The sequence below is a fragment of the Zonotrichia albicollis genome, chromosome 3, assembly GCF_047830755.1.
Source record: "Zonotrichia albicollis isolate bZonAlb1 chromosome 3, bZonAlb1.hap1, whole genome shotgun sequence".
Taxonomy (NCBI): Eukaryota; Metazoa; Chordata; class Aves; order Passeriformes; family Passerellidae; genus Zonotrichia; species Zonotrichia albicollis.
Window position 1 is genome coordinate 46,789,122 of NC_133821.1, and position 23,195 is coordinate 46,812,316.

General features: G+C 41.7%; 1 protein-coding gene across 5 annotated transcripts in view; it reads right to left on the reverse strand.

Moving 5' to 3' along the window:
- The window catches only part of RMDN2 (regulator of microtubule dynamics 2), a 50,409-nt gene extending 35,287 nt beyond the window's left edge, over nt 1–15,122 (reverse strand). The window contains exons 1-5 of one of the 5 annotated variants that reach the window (XM_014266692.3): nt 15,073–15,122; nt 11,508–11,621; nt 10,216–10,679; nt 3,681–3,876; nt 2,615–2,717 (exon numbers count right to left, since the gene is read on the reverse strand). In XM_014266692.3, coding sequence (XP_014122167.1) covers nt 2,615–2,717; nt 3,681–3,876; nt 10,216–10,667 — 751 coding nt within the window. In that variant the 5' untranslated portion in view covers nt 10,668–10,679; nt 11,508–11,621; nt 15,073–15,122. The other 4 variants (XM_074537309.1, XM_005486520.3, XM_026793084.2 and 1 more) reach the window with 4 other exon arrangements.
- Between the last annotated feature and the right edge of the window lie 8,073 nt (nt 15,123–23,195).

Sequence of the window (23,195 nt, forward strand, 5' to 3'; positions counted from 1 at the left end):
CCCCTCAGTCTCCTCTTCTCCAAACTGAACAGACCAAGTGACCTCAGCTGCTCCTCATGTGGCTTCCCAACAAGGTCCTTCACCGCCCTCATGGCCCTCCTTTGGATGCTCCCCAACAGTTCAGTGTCATTTTTACATTGTGTCCCCCAACACTGCCCCCAGCACTGGAGGTGAGGCTGCCCCAGCTCAGAGCAGAGCAGCACAATCCCCTCCCTTGCCCTGCTGGTGATGCTGTGCCTGATGCCCCCAGGACAGGGCTGGCCCTCCTGGCTGCCAGGGCTCTGCTGGCTCGGGTTCAACTTGCCAGTGACCAGGATCCATGGGGCTGCTTCCCAGCATCTCATTCCCCAGCCTGTCTGTACATCCAGGGCTGTTCCATCCCAGGTACAGAATCCAACACTTTCCCTTGCTGACTTCATACCATTGGTGATTGCCCAGCTCTCTGGTTTGTTGAGGTTCTCTCTGCCCTCAAGGTACTCAACAGCTCCTCCCAGTTCTGTATCCTCTGTGAACTCGCTCTGTATCCCTTCCAGTCCTGTGTCCAAGTCATTTATGAAGATGTTGAAGAGCACAGGGCCGAGAATGGAGCCCTGTGGAACCCCCCTAGTGCCAGGTCCCCACTCTGATGTCACCCCATTCACTGTAACCCTTTGTGCCTGGCCCGTGAGCCAGCTGCTCACCCATCCCATGATGTGTTTATCCAGCTGTGTGCTGGACATTTTGTCCAGAAAGATCCTGTGAGAGACAGTATCCAAAGCTTTACTGATATTCAAAAATATGATATCAACTGGTTTCCCTTGATCAGCTAGGTGGGATACCTTGTCAGAAAAGGAAATCAGGTTTGATAGGCAGGACTTTCCTTTCATGAAGCTGTGCTGGCTGTGACCAATGGCTGCATTGTCCTCCAGATGTTTTTCTGTACCTCCCAGAATAATCTGCTCCATAACTTCACCAGGCACTGAAGTAAGACTGACAGACCTATAGTTGCCAGGGTCCTCCTTCTTGCCCTTTTTGAAAATCAGGACAATGTCAGCCAAATTCCAGTCAGCTGGACCTCTCCAGATTCCCAAGACTGCTCAAAAATTATCAGGAGAGGTTTTGAGATGACACCAACTAGTTCTTTGAGGATTGATGGATGAATCTCATCAGGCCCCACATTTTTAGGAATCCAGCTGAAGCAGCAGATCATACACAATTTCCAGGTTGACTGGGAATTGATCATTCTTGCAGCCATGGTACTCCAGCTCAGGGCACTGATAAATCCCTTGCTCCATTACCCGTGTTGAAGACAGAGGCAAAGAACACATTAAACATCTCTGCCTTGTCCATGTCCCTGTTTGTGACGCAACCACCCTCATCCTGTAATGGGCTGATGTCATTTTTACACTGACTATTGCCATTAATACATTTGAAAAAAACTCTTTATTGTCCCCCACAGTCCTGGACAGCTTCAAGTCCAGTCACTGGTAAAAGTAAAAGATTGAGCAACAGAATTTTACTGTTTTCATTTACTTTGTGTCATAATCCCCACTGTAGGATTTATGTACAAAGCCAAGTTGCTACTAAAGAAAGCAAAGACAGTATCAATTAAGTTGCTAAGACACTGCAAGTCTTCAGGAGTATTTAGATGACAAAAGGATTGGAAAAAGGAAGGATGTTGAACAAACTGAGGGTGACTGTGGAATATGTTACAACAGCATGAAGGCATCACACTGCCTTTAAGGATGGCAAAGTGCAGCTGAAACTGCTTTGTCAGTGACACTGGCACTGCCAACACAACAAAAAGTCAATGAGAGGTGTCACAAAAGACAAAACAACCCAAACTTGGGTTACACTTACAAAACCCAATTCGGTGCAGCAAAAAAAGAAGGGGAAATGGAGAGACAAAAGAAAGAGAGAAATATTCTGAGATAAAGGCAAAAAAGATTATTTTAAAAACAGTGCCTTGACTGGAGGAGAGTGACACAATATCGAGAAAATGTAGGTTTTCATGTAATAAAAAGAAGGCCCAAAATAAAAAGGCAAACAAACTGCTCCTCTAGCCAATATCCATCCAGACAGTGAAACACCGGGCAATGATTTTAAAAGCAACCAAAAAAAGTGCTATGATGGAGAAAATTAAAATCTTGTAAAATCTTGTTCCTCCAGATTCACAGAGTTTCATCACCACAAAAGAGACTGCTGATATGAAGGAGTGCTCCCTGACCACTGGAAAGCAGAAAAACAAACCTTGACCCAGCCTCAGCATTTATTTATTCCTCTTGCTCTCCCAAAGATGTAATTAAGAAACTGTGCTAAAAACATCTGGGAGTTTTCACTTTCTGTATCCATGTGTTTCTCAACAAAATATAGGATTTTACAGCCATCTGCAGAGACAACAGCCACCAATTATGACCCATTATACTTCTCTGCCACTAATTTTGGATCTCTCATTGAGGAAAGAGTGAACTGAAGTTGCAAACTGTGGTGGTTTACTGTACAAAACATTATCATTACAGTACAAATGCTCCCATCTATTGGATTGCAAATTCCTTACATTGGAAATATTAACCAAAGTTCAAAGCATGTTTCACTACATTCATATGGCATTCTTCATAAACATTTTTCCTCTTACCATCAGTTACATATTTCCTCTTCTCCTCAGCATCAGTAGTCATCTCAAACAGATCTCCATAAGCACGTGCAAGCCTCCAAAGAAAGTCCACACAGTTTTCATACTGAAAGCAGAGGACAGCTACATAATTAAACTGATCAGAATGTGATTTAAACCGTTTACTTCCACAATGCTTAAAATTAATAACATGCTGAAAGCAAATAATCAGAAGATGGCATAATTTTTTTGTTAATTTTCCATTCTTCTACATACTACTTTTAGTTTCATGTGAGAACCAATTGACCAATCTTCCATGGAGAAAAGAGAATACAGCTTTTGGAAATACCCTAGACTGTCTAAAGAGGTTTTATTTTTAAATCAGTTTAAACTTCTTTCAGTATAAACATTTACAAGGTAATCCAGCAAAACACAACAAATCCCTGAACAAAGTGATGTGTATTTTCTTTAGGGAAGTCATAAGCACCACATTCACTCACAATATCCCATTTACCTTTCTTGGTATTCCAATATTCAGATGAAAATACAGTCAGAACTAATGCTTGCCAAACCAGAATAAAATGGTACACTGAATTGAGAACTGCACATCAAACCACCTTTTAATTTTATCTGGAGTTATATATGGGCCCAGTAATGACAAAGGAAAAATTCACATGAATGGTATTAGAAAGGTATGAGCAGATGAAATGCTTACAGTTTCAGAACAATAGGTCTGGTTTATGACTTAATTTTACAGGGCTTTCTCACACAGACTATTCCAAAACCAGCAGAAGTAAGCATATTTTACATTGAAAAAAGCCCATGATCTTTCTTTCATGGAAGAACTCCTATGTCAAACAAAGCTTCAATGTTATTGAATCAGAAAGGGATATAAAATAGAAGAACTCCTATGTCCACACAACATGAATATTGACACCACTCTGCAATACTGCTTTTTTACTGTATTTTAAAAATAGGCTTGAAATTTCATAGTCCCTTTCTATGTGGATTTTAAAGCTTGTATTTAGTTCTCAAAAGCAGAGTAAAGTATAAGTTAATAGCAACATAATGTTAAGTTTACCCACACTACCTTGTCATCGTTCTCAAGCAGCAGTCTGAAGCCCTCCTTTTTATCAGCCTCTGAACCCTTGTGCAAATTGTCCACCTGCTGTAAAAAATTATGTAAGTCTTCATCTTTTTCTGATTCCACCACGGCATCAGGTGATTTCGTCCATCTCTTTTCTTCCTCAGACTCTCCTTCAGAATCAGTATGGGCGGTAAGGTAACTAAAATCACAGAAAAAAACAACCATTTTTTTCTTAAACAAAAAAAAGGGCATTGTTAAATAAAGAGCAAGAGTTTCAGAGCACAATTTATCCTGGTTGTCCAACTTTAAAGGATTTTTTATTAAGGATATCAAGCTTATTGTTATTATTACAAAACCTTTATCTTCAAAGGGATAGCACAGTCATATTCCAAACATAACAGGTAAGTAATTGTACTGCTGCCTAATACTCCATTAAAAAAATGCAGATACATATTAGAAACACATGTAGCCTTGTGTTTCAAATGCAGAACACTTGAAATCATTAATGTGTCTTAAGACATGCTCTGTAACCCTGAATAGGCCTCTTCAACTCTTTACCTTGATTTCCCTATTTTTTGAACAAGGAACGAGCTTACTAACCAAAATATAAGTGCTATAACAATCATTTATACAATATTTTCTTAAACACTTTTAAGATCTAAATACAAGCCAATAAAAATAACACCATTGTTATAAATTCCTTATTTCTCCTGAGCATTCTGAAGTTCAGAGTATCTGAAACTGGAAAAAAAGCTTATATTGATTTGTGATGCTTAGTGTTCAAGGCAGTCAAGGACAAAGAAATATTTGCAAAAGCATAAATATCACACAGAGATAAGCAGGTGGCCTTACTGTCCAAAGTGCTGAGAATATATTAGGGTGCTCCAATTTCAAAGACGAGCAGCTGATAGCATTGTTTTTAAAAAGCAGCCTTTTGTATTTTAAAAAGCAGCCATCTAAAGATGGACAGAGAACCCTCATCTTCTGCATTTCCACTTTTGAAAATATTGCTCTGGGGAGAAGTAATAATGTAAACCTACCAGCTGCCAGGTTCAGAGATTCTCTAAATGGTAACAACAAGTATGAAAAGCATGGAATGTACTATACACATCAAGTAACTGAATAATTGAAATAGACCATAACAGTCAGAATATTAAAAAAATCTATTTATTTTTTCAGAAATATAACCAGGACAGAATGCTAGCAGTCAAAATGAAGGTTATTAATCATGGCTTTCAAATAGTCTGTTTTAAGTATGTTGCTTTCAGAAGAACAGATGAGTGTATCAGAGCAGATACACTTCCAGCCTGTAAATGAACAAATGCTTATGAAGCTGCAGAAGTGCTAGATGTGGCACAACAGTTTTGCTGCAAAATTAACCCAGTGACACCAGAAAGAGGAGTCAAAAATACATTTGGATAAAACAATTATACACAGACCATGTGTACATGTTCAAACTGAATTGAGCAGAACAGAGATGGGAAACTTCATATGTTTTTACAGATTTTTTTACAAAAGCTTGATAATGCTGAAGTTGACGACACATCATATGCTGTATCTTGCAGAGACTATATTCAGTCACTGAACATTTATTTTAATTTTCTGAAGCATATTTAAAAACACAGCATATTGTTCTTCCATAGTTATTTTGAAGTGGGCACAGATATATATCATGGCTGCATTTGTAAAAGCCCCAACTTAATCAAATGTATAAAGGAGCTCCTGGGAGTGGGACAATCTTTTAGCTCCAATACAAAAGTCTGTGATGTGAAGCAGGCTTGGAAAGTATCTTTCCTCACATGGTTTAGATGCTCCATTACCCCTAAATAAAAGATAAATGCACTGAGGATCTGGGCAATTCCCAACCTAAACTAAGGGCACAAGATAATATAAAAGAGCAACAACTATGCAGTAAAGACAATATCCTTAGTTACAGGAATTTGGGCACTGCATCAGATGCTACCTAATCAGGTAGATCAGTGTTTGGAAGTCAGTGTTGGTGTCGTATCCTTTACCTTTGCTGTATAAACATCTGCTAAAATTTCTGTGGTCACTACTGTTCCCATGTTAGATAACAGATAAAAAAGATTATTAGAAAATGCTATTCTCCCAGCAAAAATACAATGGCTGGGTGACAAATACAAGGTTGGGCTGATGCCCAAGCCCATTGGGCTGTCAGTCCAAACAAGCCCAGCAGAGATTTCCAGCAGCACTATGTCATGACAAAACATCATGTCAAAACATCATTTGTGCTGGACAAAGCATGTCATGACAAAACATCAAACTGAGGCCAAACATCAAATTCATATGACATCAGGTAAGTAATATATTTTTTGGGAGACTCATAGAAAAAGTGTGAAGTAGGTCACTATCTAACAGACCATGTGAACCCAGAAGGAGCTAATTACAAAACAGCAGAGACATCAGGGTCATGTCTTACCCATTCCCTCTCATCTCCACTGTACTTGCCAACTCACCTAGCTCCTCTATTTACCTGCTTTATGAACCCTCAAAGTATTTAAATGTGGAACAGACCCTATTAAATGCTGATCAGAACATCATGATTTTCAATTTACTTGTTGGGCAATATCTGCCTTCAACAAAGCAGCTAAGAGTCTTGTATATCTATGCATTCTACAGCACTGAAATCAGTACTGACACTAACAGAAGTGGAGAATCTTCTTAACAGTTTAAAAACTCCAGGATTTTAAGGACTGATAACACTACTCCAAAAAAGAAATAAACAGAAAACAAGGAATAGTCATTATTCTTTGTTTTACAAATATTCCATATAACAGAAAGCTGCAATTTTACCTGGCATTTTCCTGCAAGAGGTTTTATCAGATGATAAACAGAAAAGTGATTTACAAGTGACAAACACATTGATCAATATTTGAAAAAATGGAACAATGTTTAAAAAATGTCCAGAGTCAGTGCCAACTTGTTTTCACCTTTATTACCAATAGATTTTAAATAAAAGAGAAAAACAGTGATAAGAATGTGAGGAGCAACGATCAACCAACAGGACTCAGTTGTATCACAACGGACTGTTCAAAGTTCAAAGGACAAATGGAAAGTGTGCTGGAGACTCACCCCACTGTGGCTAAGCAGTTCAGTAAATCCCAGCACCCAGAACTGGATTAAAACAAGCTACATGGCATAAAACACCCCTGCGGTATAAACACAGTTGGGTGGTTCAGAAACTGTTGGGGTGTCTGTAAATTGGCAGACACTGGGTCTAACCAGGTATCATTTGCTCACAACACTTCAGCTTTTACACAAATCAAATATCATCTGTCATCTCCCTGCCAACTTAGAAGAAAAACACAAGCTGACACAAACACCCTCTCATCTGCTCTGGCTAATTCCACAGAAAGGTGATTTTATGTCACAGATGGATCTGGATCAAATTTGCACTGTATGATTCAGCAAAGTGCATATCTATCAGTAATGATAAGTGGCTTTCAAGGAAAGGTTTGGCAAACTGGATTCTTAAGCCAGCTGAAGGTTGCATTTAAAATAAATGAACAGCAAAATAAATTAGAAAATGCTAAGTGAAATGATACTCAGAAGCAGGCAGGGCAAATTTCTTTTCCTGTTGACTAAACTATTTCAAAGAAAAATTATAAATAGAGCATCTATCAGAGAAGAATTGACTGAAATTAATCTTTCTGGAGCCTGATGCCAAATGCAATTTGAAGAGCTTGGATGCTGGGCCAGCTGAAGACGGGTTTCAAAATGACACTGATGTCCAGAGTTCATCACTGCCATATCAGGGAGGAAACAACTTGAAAATCACAGAGAAGAGAATTCGGTGACATGTTCCATTCCAGGTGATCATCTAAACACAATTTATTGTATTTGTAAATAAATGAGTGCTTGTTACACATTCTCAAATGTTAAACATTGAAGTTTTCACTAGGACATTACTGGAACTGAAACAAACTAAAAAAGAAAAACAGAATACAGAGAAGCACAGACTAGAAACCACAGACTCTTTACCATTTAATGTCTCATCCATTCAGTGCCCCTTTCATTCAGACTGTCATTATGTAAAAATATAGCTCATTTATTAAAACACACAGGATATTTCTCCACTTACAGAAATACAAAATTTTTGAAAGGCAAAAGAGAAATCTTCTCTTCCCAAGGTGTCGAATACCAACAGTGACATTGAGAATATGCCCAGAGCAGATCAAAGCAGTGAGGGCCTTATCAGAGACTGTCAGCTTCCAATATTTAATGTAAAAACTAGGAAGTACTAAAAGCTTTTCTGGAAGAAGTTTACAAACCTGAAACCAATGTAGTCATCCAGCACAAATCCATAAAACTCTTCAGATTAGTTTATCTGTCAATTCCCAGCATTGACCCATTCGTCAATTAAAAACAGAAGTGCTTAACTCAAGCAAAGTCCTATCTTCTAGATCATGAAATTACTGCTGAGGCAGTGAAACACAATGCACTTTAGATGGGAGTACAGAAAGGTGAAAAAAATGTTTTATCAGTAACAAAGAGCAAAATTTTTTTTTTCTGTAGTGCAAAAACAAGCACCTGAATGCACCATTGTGTGTGGAATTAGCCACAGAAGAGTATAAAACAATGCACGTGGTGTAATGCCTACAACATATGAAGTAGTGATGTAGAGTAACTGGAAAAAACCCAAGTGTTGCTATTGACCCTCCTGGCCATGCACCAGCCATTAAAGTTACAGGAGACCTTGGAAAAAGCTATATATATTGCAACTGTACACATTAGGATTGACAATCTATTTGCAAGAGGAAGAAAAAATTACTATTTACTAAAATGAAATCAAATTATCTCAAATTGAGAGAAGATATGAAAAACAAACACATCAAGTACAAGGTGTTAATAAGAAAAAATCTCACCTTTTTCATAAGGGATTGAAAAACAGCATTGGGAAAGAACACAGCCAAATGACTAATGCTAACTGTAACCTTGAATTATCTTCCTTGCCTCTGAGTGTACACAAATACTTGTCAGAGAGGCCTCTCTTAAGGACACACTCAATGCTCTTGCACACTATAATCACTTGTATTGGATCACCGCATCAGCTTCTTCGTCACACACAAGAACCTGAACACACAAGTTTCCTTGGCTTGTTTTCAAACAGCAACACATCACTCCTGATCAGAAAACAGGATTTGCTCAAATAATAAATAATGACAACAAATAATAAATTATAAAAGCATGTGGAATAACCCTTGCGTTGTGTCTGGGGACTTGGTAATTCGTAAACTGGTCCCTTTGCCTTATCTGCATCTCTGAATATTTTATTCATAACATGAAGGCCTATGCAAACCAACCAATGAATGAAATCATCTGGGAAACTAAGAGAACCAAGATGTTTCCACACCAGATGAAGGAGGACTGTGGTTGAATACTTATGCCAACCTCGAATACCTAAAATAAAGAACTCGCTCATAATAGAACTGACAAGTCTTAAAATATGGTATCAAAATATGAGACTTGTGAACCATGTGGGCTGGGATGTAACATAGAAAGAAATTCTGCTCACAGGAACTGACAATGAATGTGGAGAAACCATTAAATATAGAATTCCATTAATATGCAGCATGTTAGCTGTCTCCAGAATATTACAGTTAGTTAAAATATTTTAAAGAGAAAAGGTGACATAAGATGGGCAATTTACAGACATAATGCTGCCTACACAGATGTGTAAGACATGCTGACAAGTAGCTCAAAAACCTCAGTTGCTATAAACATAGTATTAGTAAATTGCACCTAAGTATCTAATCTGATTATACCAAAACAAAGTTGTAATTACAGGAGATTAATGTCAAGACAAAAATATAGTGCCTCTCCTGGAATCCTAGTAGAAATCATCTCCCAGTGTGTTTCTCAACTCATGAGAATAAAAGACCCCATTACCTATAATGTGACTACAAGATGTGATCAAAACTAGGAACTTTCCACCTGACTGAGTCAGTACTCTAAATTCCTCATGGGCACTTTCTGAGCCATCAAGGAGTGTATACAACAGCTGATATACATAAACATTGCCACTTGTACAGAGGTTCTCTCAGACGTAGCTTCCATAGTACGCAATGCCTCTAGGCAGAACACGGTAATAACTCATCTGTGAGGCTGATAAAAAACAATTATCAGGAAAAGCACATGGCGTTTGTACAGTTGGAATAAACTCTGTCAAAGGCACTTTGCACTAGAACTTTTAAAATTACACCATTATTCTGAACTTTGCCTCTTATTGCATAGCTATGTAGCAATACTGCATTAGTGTTACCAAACACACTCTTAAAAAAGAATCTGTATTATGCTTGGCATTAAGCCAACTTCAGCCATCGTGCAGACTCAGAGATGGTCACCAAGAGTCTTCTCTGATCTAAAAGCTGTTAATCTGAACGTTTGTAATTATTTTTCCAGAAGTATAAAATCTATATAAAACTTTTAAAAGGCTCCTGTTTACAGTTTCATATAGGTAATGATGCAACTTGCACTGCATGTGTACAGTAGAATATGCAGATTATTATTAACTCACCCTCCTTCACTTTCTGCCTCCTCAGAGCTGGTAGTCTCTCTAGGAGCTGTCTCTGCTTTTCTCCGCCTTGTTGCTCTGTGTGATGGGCTAACTCTCTGAACATCACCACTTCCCTGAAGCTCTTTTCGAACAAGCTCTTCAAGTTTTGGAATAGCTTCTTTCAGAAATTCCACCTCTCTCTTCAGTTCGTCCACGGTTAGTAGCAGGCCATTCAATTTTTCTAGGATCTGCAGTTGCCTTCCATGTAAAACCATTACTGCTCCTTGCTCATTAGGAGCCTCATTCTGTGGCAAAACCACAGAATTAATTCTGTTACCTATATCCTGGAACCCTCGAATACGCACAGCTGCACCCGGCTTTCGGATCTTGCGGTAACAAACCAGCACCAGGCTTAATCCAGCAGTCCCTGCCATTATGCCCAGCATTAGTCCTCTATTTTCGAAGGGAGACATTTCTGCACGCTCCTAGAATTGTGAGACAACAATAAAAGAGTTTAAGATGTTTTCCAGTGCTCTACGCAAGTGACTTGCTCTGCTCTGAAACCACGAAAGGATAAGGCAGGAAGAACCGCAGACGCTAAGTTAGACTTTTTACAGGTTCTGCAATACGAGGCAGCAAAAAACAAACTCAAAGTGGATTTGGGGGTGTGAGGGGCGCTGGCACGTGGGCAGGACCGAAGCCTTCACTCTTAACCGTCCCGGCATCCTGGGATTTTTTTGTTTTAATGCGAGAAACTCATATAATCGGATTTTCCGCCACCGCAGAGAGGCGGAAACCCAGCTGTCAGGCCGGAGCGCCGCCCGGAGGGGCGTCACGCCGGTCCCCCAGCCCCACCGCGCCGAGGGCTGCCGGAGCCCCGCGCTCGCTTCCTGCCCACCCGCAGCCGCCCCGGCCCCCGCCGCCCCGGCAGCGCCGGCCTCGAGCCCAGCGCCGGCCTCGAGCCCAGCGCCACCCCCGCTACGTACGTACGTACGGCCGAGCCGGGCCGGGCCGGGCCAAGCCAGGAGCAGCAGAGCGTCCGGCCCAGAGCCCACAGCTCTCCCGCCGCGGCACAGGGGGCGGCGGCGGGGCCGCCCCGGGGCGGCGATACCCCGGATCGAGGGGGCCGGGCCTGGGCCGCAGCGCCGGCCGGGCCGCCCGGGTGACGCGCGCTGCCCGGTGGAGGAGGGATCCCCGCGGCGCTGGGAGTCCCGGCGGGCCCTGCTGCTGCTGCTGCTGCGGTTGTGCTGCGGGACGCCGGCTGCACCTGCCACGGACATGGCTGGAAGTAGGCTGTTCTAGAGCGAGGGTACCTGTTCGTGTGTCTGTCCTCAGTCTGGTGGCCGCTCGATTTCACCAGTTCAGTCTTTTGCTACTTCTCGGCCACAGAGAAATTGTGTTTCCACTGCACTGGTGGAGACCTGAAGCTGCAAAATCACGGAGAAACCCCGCCCAGTTACCAGGAGGACGGGCAGACCCGGCACAAAAGCCTCGTTGCAATCTAAGGTCCCAAAGCTGATTTTACCAAAGTCCATTATGGATTGCCCAAAGTCTGGAGGAACTTACCATAGAGTGATAGAATGGTTTGGGGTGGGAAGGAACTTAAATGGCCATCTAGTTCAGGGCCCCTGCCGTGGGCAGGGACACCTTCCACTAGAACAGGTTGCTCAAAGCCCCATCCAGCTTGGCCATAAACATTTGCAGGGTCGGGGCATCCACAGCTTCCCTGGGCAATCTGTCCCAGTGCCTCACCACCCTCACAGTAAAGATTTTTGTACTAGTGTCCAATCTAAACATATTCTCTTTCAATCTGAACCTACTTTTCCTTGTCCTGTGACTCCACGCTCTTGTAAATAGCATTGGCCCATCTTTCCTCTAAGTTCCCTTCAGGTCCCAGGCCACAATTAGGTCACAACAAAGCCTTCTCTTTTCCAGGCTGAACAATCCCAGTTCTCTCAGCATTTTTTCATAGGAGGGGTGCTCCATCCCTCTGATTAACCTGATTTTCCTCATCTGGACTCATTCCAATATATCAATGACTTGTATTGAGGACCCTAGAGATGGATGCAGCAATGGGGGTGGAAACTTGACAGAGCAGAGGGGCAGAAGTTGGATTTACCAGAGTGTGGGAGGTATTGCTGCTGTGCCCCATCTGAGATCACTTTTATTGGTGACTCTCACAAGGCTCTCCTTTGCCCTTTTATGACAAAATTATCTGGCTCCTGTTTCTGGCCTTGGATGGGAGAAGGATCACCACAGACAACTTGCTCTGACCATTTGTCTTGGAGTGGCAAGACCTTGAAGGCTTGTGGAGAGCTTCTGCACAACATCCTGCCAGAATTTACAAGCATAAGACTCGTGTTGTTCTGTATAAGGGCTTAAGGAAACCATCATGGATACCACTGTGTCTGTGCACTAGCAGAACCACTTCAGCAGCTGAAATTGTCCTCAACCATAGCAATCAGAAACAAAGGAACTCAATTCTTAAAAAAACATACTATTTGCCTTTAAAAAGTGAGCAGACTGCTGTTCAAAACAAAAAAAAGTACCTAAAACAGGTACCAAGAACTCAAAATTTTTCAATCTTAGTACAAATTAGCAATTGTAAATCAGCCTAATGTCTATTTATTGTCAAAGAATTTAGTTTAAGTCAACTACAACTCTAAAATAATTTTTCATTAAGATCTTGAGGATGAAATTACCCTTATGAGACCAAACTGTAATCTGAGACAAAGGTAGAAATTTGTTAGAATGAAGAAATGAATACTGTTTCAGTATTTTGCAGGTTTCCCAGTTACAATATAATAATAACAACAAAATGTATATATAATCTGTGCATGTGTTTGTAATTTGAAATTTTTAAACAAAGGATGGAAATCTCTTCAATTTTATGGAAACCTCACTAAACTCAATTATTTTAACAAATTTCACTATAAGTAATGGTTTTAAGATACACAATCGCTCAGTGTTTTAAAATTGAACAAGAAAACATAAATCTCTATATGCTGATAGTGTTTCAAGTGTTCAGGAATGGTAATATAAATGTGTTGGAAAATCTTTAATTTTTGTTTTCCTTTTTTTTCAGTATATTCTGCCAAAATCTTTGCATAAGCCAATTAAAACAGGAAAAGATTTTAAAAAGAGAATTAATTGAAGAGCAAACATAGCACAGAGCTGAAACAAAATACTATGGATAAAAAAGCTAAGCAAGTATTTTTGAAGATTTTCCAAAGCAACTGTCTTAGGCTGCAGGCCTTAGACAAGGAAACTGTTTTCAAATCTAAAGGCCCAGAAGAACTACCATCTACAGCTGCCTGGATATGTAGCAACCATGAAAATCAGGTCACCTGTCTGGTCCCAAGAAGTTATTGCATATATGTAGAAACTTGCTGGAACTCAGCAGCTTTCCAAGCTGGAGAACTAAACATCAATTTACCTAGGTTTGACATAATTCAATTGGCCTAAATTTGACATATGTTCTAAAAAAACTGAAATAAATGTTTTTAGAAAAGTAGTTCTTTTGCATATGAATTTTTCTAGTTAATAAAACTTTGTTCCTGAAGTCCTAAGAAACAAGTCCAGACAACCATCTGTTATAAAATGGTTAGCCCCAAATATTTTTAGTGTATTTTCAGCCTTATTTCCTAAGAGCACAAAGTTTATGCCCCCAGGTTGTCCATGTGTTGTACTTCTGACAAGCCATAACATTACACTTTCTCCACCCACTAGCTCCTGAACATGGAGCTTAATTTCAGCCAAATGTGACAGAATATGTCAGGATCATAGAATTGTAGAAGCATGGAGTGGTTTGGGTTGGAAGGCAAGTTCATGATCATCAAATTCCAACCACCCTGTGATGGGCAGGGACACCTTTCACTAGAACAGGTTGCTCAGGCTGCATCCAACATGGCCTTGAACACTTCCAGGGATGGAGCATCCACAGCTTCTCTGGGCACCTGTTCCAGTTCTCACCACCCTCTGAGTAAAGAATTGCTTCCTAACATCTAATCTAAATCTCTCTTCTTTTAATCTAAACCTACTTATCCTATCATTATTTGCCCAAGTAAAAATCCACTTTCCCTCTTTTTTTGTAGACTCTTTGAAGTATTGAAAGGCCACTCCAGGTAGTTTCGAGAAGGCCAGCACTTTGTGGAGTGGCAAGACCTTGTGAACATCCTGCCTCCCTCCACCCCCTGCCCCAGGCAGATGCACAGGAATGAACTTAGCACACCAGTGCTGCAACATTGACACACCTGCACAGGGCACCAGCCTTCTTACAGCACTATTTTTGTAAAACCAGGATTTGGGGAAATTTTACTGGGCTTTTGGGAAATTTTGAACTTGGACAACATTTTTGTGTCAGAGTAGAAAAGTTAGCACATTATTGAGTGGTTGTGTTCAATGGATCAGAGAGCGCTTACATAGTAAGTAATTGATGCATTCTGTTTCCAGACAAGGTAAACATAATCTACTGGAGGTTTCACTTCTGTATGGAAGGCATTTGTATGTTACAATTTTCATCACTTACTTTAGTTGTAATTCTTCTGTCCATTTCCTTTCGTGATAGGCTGTTCTTTCTGAAATGCCACTCCCTTCCCCACCCCCAAGAGATTAATCTATTGCTTGTAACAGATACAGAAACCTTAATGAGCTAGTAGCAGTTCATACTTACTACTTCAGCATTGGCTTGTAGGTGTAAAGTCAAATATTGTTAATATGTCACCAAACATTGTGAAAGCTTAAAATACCTTTGACCAGACTTGCAACCAGCCTGCCAGAAATCCTGTTTGGATGTCAGAACGGTCAGAAATCACTGTTCTGTCAAGTTTGGTTAAATTCTTCTGAAAATTTTGCTATAAAAATAAAGTTATATCTTACCTCAAAGGGAAGCACTCACTGTCAGACTTGTCAGTATTCTCTGCTGCTTTTGGCTTGAACAGTTGTCCAGTGTCCCTGATGAGAAATTAATCAATTGAAGTTAAAAGGAGATGGGTGATTGCACGCTGATCTTTTCTGTTTGCTTGAAATAAAGATATGCTGCCTAGCACAGTTCCCTGGGGAGATGAGGCTGCCTCTGCCTTTATGTCTCCATGCATGCAAATGTAACTGTACCTTTCCCTCCTCCCCAGTATTTTTGAATCTTTGGCCAGTCTCAGTCAAATCCAACAGAGAAACTCGAACAAGTTTTGTTGAGTTAGTTGATCTGATTCTTTAAAGAAGAAATTTCTGAATTAGAGTCATTGCTATGGGGAAGATCGCTTATCCCTTGGTGCAAAACTGAGAATCCACACAGGAGAAAAGCATTTTGCAAGGACAGGAAAAGCTAAAGCTGAGTTCACATTTTATCAGATGTGAACAAACAGAACTACAAGTTATACCCTGATAGGAAACCTGGATTCATTAGTTCAACTGCACCCACAATCATCTGTTTATTTATTTATTGTGTTGATAGGATCCAGTGCTGCAATTTCACCTAAGTACAAATGGTCACTGATGGCATGGCTTTTCAAACAGCAAAAGAAAAAATGTACGTACTGTTCCTGCTTCTTTGTGTCTTTGGGAATCTCAAGGACATTATCAAAATATATTTATACAAGTTCTGTTAACTTTTTTAGGCCAAGGTGGATGATTCAGTTTCCTTGATGTAAGAGATGAGAGTTGGCAGCCCAAAAGAGTTTGCATATGTTGTGTTGACAACAATAGGAAAAAATAAGCAAGGCTACATCTGATGTAATTTCACAGCACTGCCTGATTTCTTCACAAAGAGAAATTGTCCTTGGAGTGCCTGGGTAAAAAGAGGAAAAATATATCAACAGTCGTAAAAAGAAAAATAATATGTGTGTATAAAAACATATTTTACATGTGTATGTGTATGTGTATGTATATGTATATGCATATGCATATGTATATGTTCCTTGGGAGTCAAAACTCAAAAAGAATCAAAGCTTTTATAAAGATGTGTGTGCACACACTGTATTCCACATCACCCACTGTATTTTCTTTTACTGAGTGAAAAATGTCCTTTTTTTCAGCTTCTCTATAAATATGCTATTTCAGAGCATACTGAAGTTTTTTAAAAAGCTTTACTGTTTCCACCTGCAAATGGCAGCATGCCCCACCCTGAACTCCAGTAAATATTGGCTGATGGCCCTAGGATGCCTACAATTTCACATTAAAAAAATCATCATCCAGGTGACATGGTCTGTTCTTCCATCATTTCTGTCCCTCTTCTCTGTTACCTCTTGTGAGCTTATAAAAAATTATCCTTCTTGATTTCAAGTTTCCATCTAGGCCACTAAGGCTTTGTGTACCTTAGCAAGCAGTGGGGTCTGACAGGAGTGGGTCTCTGGGCCAAACAGCTGGTGCTGATGCCAGGACATCCACGCTGTGCCCCGGGTTAACTTTTGCCAACTCCAGCCTGATCACAGGGGCTGTGTGCCCGTTTGTGGCTGCAGTGCCTCTGCTGAGCTTCTGCAATGGATATTCCCAAAGTGCAGCCAGGTGTTGCATGCCTGGGACATGTTGAAGCAAAGCTTGCCCAGCTGGGACAATTGGGAGATTTGCCTGCGAGGTGCACACCTGAGCCAACCCAAAGCATTGCTGTCCACATACATATTTACACTAGGAGAGCCTGATGTGGCTTCCACCACTGTTCAGGGCACAGCAGGAGTGCACCTCACAGGCACATCTCCTCCTTCATCAGGCTCCTCCTTCATCGTGGGAGCACTGTGAACAATGGCAATCAGTAAGTGCAGCTAAAAGCACCAGGAAAAGTGGTGAAACCAGGTGAGTTAAGGGGAAGCATAAACAAACACCTAACCACTTAAAAGAGTTTTCCAAGTACAGTAACAAGATTGTTACTGTATGCAATGCACCCACACATACACACTCACACAAATATATTTATGTACACAGCATTTTAATTTTGCTGATGGTTTCAAGACACCTGATGTGCTTTTTCATAAGAAGATAGGTGTTAAAGTAAAATGTAAATGTAGATTTTATTCTTTTAATTGATGTTTGCAGCCCATCCTGGTGTTTAAGAAATTTTCCTTGTGATTCTGAGCTGCAGATTCCTAAAGAGTAAATAAACCAGATGGGCTTTCTGAATTTTGGTGAGATGGCTCACAAGTGCATTGCTCATTTATAGTTACAGTGCTGCTATCTTGTGGGAAAAAAGGCAGCAGCAACTGCAACACTTACAAAAGTTGATATTGAGTCATTGTCAAGATTTGTAATTATGGCATTTAAATGTTTGCACATTTCTTTCTAATTTAGAAAAACTGTGTTTGTGTGATTAATCCATTATGTTATATGGGGAACCATTATTCCATGTGGCCCAGAATTTTGTCCTGCATTTCAGCAGAAGTAACAAAACCCCTCCCAGGATATTCTGAAATATGAGCAGTGAAAGCAGCGAAACTGTTTCTTCTATTGTCACCTCCCAGAAACACTATTAAAGCTATTGCATGGCTGTGCAATGTGCAATTTCAAAAATCCATATCTAATGAAAAGACAGAAAAGTATCAGGCACAACATTACAGAATTTCTATGAAACAGGCAGATTTTTGGCCAGAGTAGTTGTTATAGCTGCATTTTCATTGGCATGGGCTTTGATAGTCAAGCTGAAATACCAGAGTAAAATTCCAGAGCTAGGAAGAAATTGTACAAACAACTGAAACATGTTTTTTATTTGGTTTATTTGTTTGTTTTCCAGTTTGCAAAAGCACGTGGACATACAGATTTGTATGTCAGCAGGCACATAGAATTTTTGACAGACTTCTATTGCATACTGTTATAATCCACTTTACTAAGTTACTAAGCAGCTTTTCAAGATCATCTGTTTTCATAAAAGAAATATTTTTCTCAATAGTCTTGGATTGTGAAAACAGGACTTAAGCAACCGAAACACCTAGAAGAGTCAAATACAGCCCCGCCCTTCCAAAGGGCAAGAAAATAATTTCCAAAAGTATTCTTATATATTTTATTTATACTAAAATATGGTTTATCTTCCAGTTGTGAAACAATCCTTTTTTCACTTTTCTATTTTTTAAAAAACATTTTTTAAATGTAAAACACTTTTAAAGGAGTCTATAGATCTGTATTCCTCACACAACTACAAGTCCTACTGAGCAAGAAGTTTGAAACATGCACAAAATTTAGCACCACACCCTGAACAAGTCTGATACTAATCAAGAGTTACTCTGAAGAACCAACAGCATGTGAGGCATCAAATGATGTCGATAAGGTATCCATTGCACTATTTTGCATCAAAACCTGATTCCAAAATACAGAAAGAATGCTAAAAAATGGGCTTATTTTTTAACTTACTGCAGCATTATCCCAAATGAGGAAATGTGCAGAATAGGAAATCTGTTTCGTCTCTGGGCACCATCTACTCATTTGTGTAGGCCTGCAAACCAATATTGAGCAACAGCATTTAAAAATTCTTTGATATTTTCACTAAAAACAATACCGTGCCAGTGTCATGATGCAATTACGCCTCTGGGCCGTGATGTTTGGAATTTCTGTGGCAGGCATGCAAGTGGGAGTCTGGAGGGCAAGGTGGGGCTGTGCACATCCAGAACATCAGGCTAGGGAGGTCAGGGCGGAAGCCAGCTACTGGCTGCCTCTAAGGCCACGCATGGATTAAGCTGCTCCCTATAACCAGCCTGGTTCGCTCCCAGCAGCAGAGCTTTTGCAGGGCTGCTTTAAGGCACACGTGGCCCACAGGATTTGCCCGAGGCCACACACCGTCCTGAGGACAGCTCCTGCCTCACGGCCACACCACCTGTGTTTGCCACCTCCCCTCACAACAAAGCGGCAACAGCCGCCTCCTGCCGAGGCTTGGGGTTTGTGCAACCCCAAAGCCACGTTCTGATGAGGGCTGGGATTTGTCCTACCCCAAAGCCAGCTCCTGCCGAGGGTTGGGGTTTGTCCTACCCCACAGCCGCCTCCTGTCGAGGGTTGGGGTTTGTCCTACCCCACAGCCGCCTCCTACCGAGGGTTGGGGTTTGTCCAACCCCAAAGCCAGCTCCTGCCGAGGGTTGGGGTTTGTCCTGCCCCAAAGCCAGCTCCCGCCGAGGGGTGCTGCCACCGGAGCTCGGGGCGGGGCAGCCGGGCTCACACGGGAGAAGGGGTACCCGTGCCAAAGCACACACCTGGCACAAGAGCAAGGCGGTCCGTGCCAGGCATGGGCAGGCACAGCCTGCAGACTCGAGCTGTCAGAGCAGCCGGGTCACACAACAGCCTGGCAAGGGAGCGTGAGAAGCAGCGTCGCTGCCTGGTTTCACAGGGGCCGTGAGGGGAGGGTTTCCCCTGGCACAGCAGGGGAGAGGAGCCACACGGTTCACGGCGCCATACATGGCGTACCTGCTTCTGGGGCAGGAGGGGCGCGGAGCCCACCACGTCCCCGAGCATGTCCCCACATACCACAGGCTCTCGGAGGCCCGGCAGCCAGACGGGTCACTGTCCCTGAGGGATTGCCGCCCCGTCCTCCGCCTCTCCCGGGCGCCCTCGGACGCGGCCGCACCCAGCGGCACCACTGGGTGGCGCCAGAGCGCCGCGGCCGCCAGGGGCTGTCGCTCTCTCGCCTTCGCTCCCTGCCCGTGTCCCGGAGGCCGGCGACGCCCCTGGAAACGAGGGAAGGAAGGAAACGTTCTAAAGCACGCCCATCCCCGGGGCTCCTCGCTTGTCCGGGTGCTTCGTGTTTGGAGAGATCGGATGGCAGCGGCGTGCCATGGGTTCCTGCTGCCATCCAAAGCAGTACTTTTACATCCTTCCTTGCGCTGAATCCAGCATTTATTAGATAGCTCTGCTCACTGCCTTGGCTGAGAAAACGGCGGTTTTGTTGTCACTGTTATGCCAGGTTGCTGGGTTGAATCAGCTCAAGGCAAAGCCCTTGGTAAGAAAAAAAGGCACGAGCGCGTGGCCAGGAGCTGAAGGAGAAAAGTGACTGATTTGGCTCATCCCATGGAAGTGCATCGCAAATTGCAATTGTTGTAGGAGAAAGGGTGCAAGAGATACAAATTAAGGAAGGAAAGACAACACCTTGTATCTCATACCTGTACCAGAGGCAGACTGTCAGATCTCAGGACTAGTTAAGACAGCAGCATATATTTGTAGTATATGCTCTTGTTTCTAACGTAGATCTGAATGGCAGTCTCTTATCATGGTGTGGCTTGGCTCTGTGTAAGTTGTCCCTAATAAAAAATTCAGCTCAGAGTGGTGTGTCCTTCAAGTCTAAAAAAAAAAACAATAACCCAAAGAGAAATGGAAGCAGTAGAACAGATGCCCAGAAGTAGAATAACCACAAAGGAAAAGTAAAGGTAGAAACAAAGAAGGTGGAGAAAGTCTCTGTAAAATTTTAAATGCCAAGAGAGCTTGTTTCTGCAACAAAGGTGGTCATGACCTGGATTCCTACCTCCTGAATTTACATGTGTCACCAGGGTACATAGCTAAAGGTTTTCTGTAACTTCTCTGGGAGAAAGGCCCCTTGGAAAGGGAACAACTCTTCAAGTTCAGTGTCAGTAGTTGTCCAACTCCTTCAGGCTGTAGACATCACTCTTGCTCTTTATGTGCCTAGAGTATACTGACCTCTGCCACCTGCAAGACATCCTTGTCATGGAAATTATTTGAGGCACGTATTGGGTTGCGTTATATGGGAGGCCAGCCCATGTGATACTCATTATCTCTTTGGTAGTAAAAAGGGTGACTTTATTTACAACCTTTGGCAAAATGTCCTGCAATCTATTTTGAACTGAAACAGGAGGACAAGCAGAATATCACGAAGTTGTGGCGACTTCCCTGCTTATCTTGGCTGCCTTCTCCTCTAGATTTGTACTGAACAGCAGTCTGGTGCAGCAAACAAGCTTTGCTAGTATTTATAAACAAACATGGGTTTCTCAATGCATTTTTTATTATCTGCATCTTTCTTTCCTTTTTTTTTTTTTAAATACTTTAATTGTTCTGAGGCAATGGCCATCTTTATCTGAGATGATTCTAAGACCAAAATCTCTGTTCAGCTGTAATGCATAATAAAAATTAGTTCAAACTGAGCTAGAAAACAGCATTGTTATAGGTACTTTAGTTAATCAGTCAAGTTACTACTTAACTCCTACCTAATTTACTAACATCTACTTCTAAATACCATGAGAAGGTAAAAAACCTAGTGCACTAAGCAGATATTTTCATCAGGTTTCATCATAATTTTCATCATGTTTCACTTTCTAATATATGGGAAAAGGTAGTATATGGAGAGTTATTATTTAAGAAAGTAACATAACTGATTTGTTGTATAAGCTGAGCTGGTCATGGTAACATTTCGACAATATTACCGATCAGGACCACTGTCCCAATTCATTTGAAGAGCTCAGCTTCAGTGGTAATAGTTTTGGACCCTGTAATTTTTGTAGTTCTGTATACATCAGATAGACACCATTGTCCAGCTTGGCTATTTCAGACAGGCAAGGTAACAAAATGCAAGTTATTAAGCAGTTTAATTTGTAAAAAGGCAAGTCCTTCTTTATGAAAAAAAAAAAAAAATCCAGAAGAATTCACTTACCTCTTAAATTCAAAGAATATTGACCAAGACTAGGACTCTAATAAGAAGCAGAACTTTATATCAGAGGACTACAGTGTTGTACAAAAGCCTTTGAAGTCCCTGGCAAGGCACACGCAGCGTTTTGGCGGTCACACTAGAGTGAATATGCATACATAATTCTGGAGGGAACATCTGACATTTCGGAAGTGCATTCGTGCTTGGGTTGTGGCAGCCAGGACTGCAGACCTGCTGTCATGCCAGGGCTCCCAAGGCCCTGCACCTTCCCTGTGTGAGGCCCTCGGGGCCATTTTGGCTTTCTCACTTGGAGCAGCAGTAGCAGCACAGAGCAGAGCTGGCTGGAAATTTCTGACAGCAAATTTCTCCACTGGGAAAAAAATAACCCAAAGTGTAATTGACAGGTTTCTGAGTAGCACATTGGCTGTGAGAGAAGCCAGGCAGGATCCCAAGCTGCCTGCTTCCCCTGCAGACTTACTTGGCTTTCTCCATTGGCAGCTCACATGCTTTCTGGGCTTCTTGACAGCTCAATAGGGAAAGTGAGGGAACCTGTGAACCTGAGAGGTGGGAGTATGTTCAAGGTCCCATTGCCACTTTGGATGGGTAGTCTTTTATAGAAATGTGGGAGACAAATTCTGGTTCTCCAGGGCTCTTTGCTCCAGTGAAGCAGAGAGCAGTCAGTCTCCTATTCCAGAGCACCTCAGGCAATGCCAACAGCCAAAAGACCATCCATCCTCCTCCAACCCAGAAGAAGCAGCAGGGATAAGCTGCTATAAGGAAATAAAAGCTCTCTTCCTTTTCTGAGATGCATTGGCAGAAGGGATCCATTGACTTTTAATCATTCCATCAGCTACATGGGACTACTGTGCTTTTCCACTCCTGGCACGTAACATTTTCTGTGAGGATATAGTTAAGGGCATTTAACCTCCACCAGGGAGTGAGGGGAAGAACCAAGAGAGTGATTCATAGTTCCAAATTATTGTTCTCAGGCTGAGAAAGGCGTTAGTGCATTCTGGCTGCTAGCTCAGCTATGCTTGTGTCCTGTTTGAAACTCTTCTTTAAAACTGCTAGGATCTACAGGTTATTTCAGCAAGCAGTGAAATATAGCACATATATTTCCTTTACCATAAATGCAACACAACAGATTAGCCAGACAACACAGGGGGACTCTGCTTCTCTTCAGCAGAGGTTTGAAACTGCTCTACAGGGAATTTAACTTAAGCACAGGAACACCCAGTCTCACGTAGCCTTCAGAAGAGCTCAAGCCCCAAAGTCTTTATTCAGGCCCTGATTAAACAAATGAAACAAGCATAAATCAAACTAACATCATGGCTTTGTTGAATTCATATCCCAAGTCTTGCTCACATAAATTATTCAGGGAAGTTAAAACTGGGTTTAACTTTCAATTTGCTGTTTCAAATTAAATTCCTTACACCTGTAAATG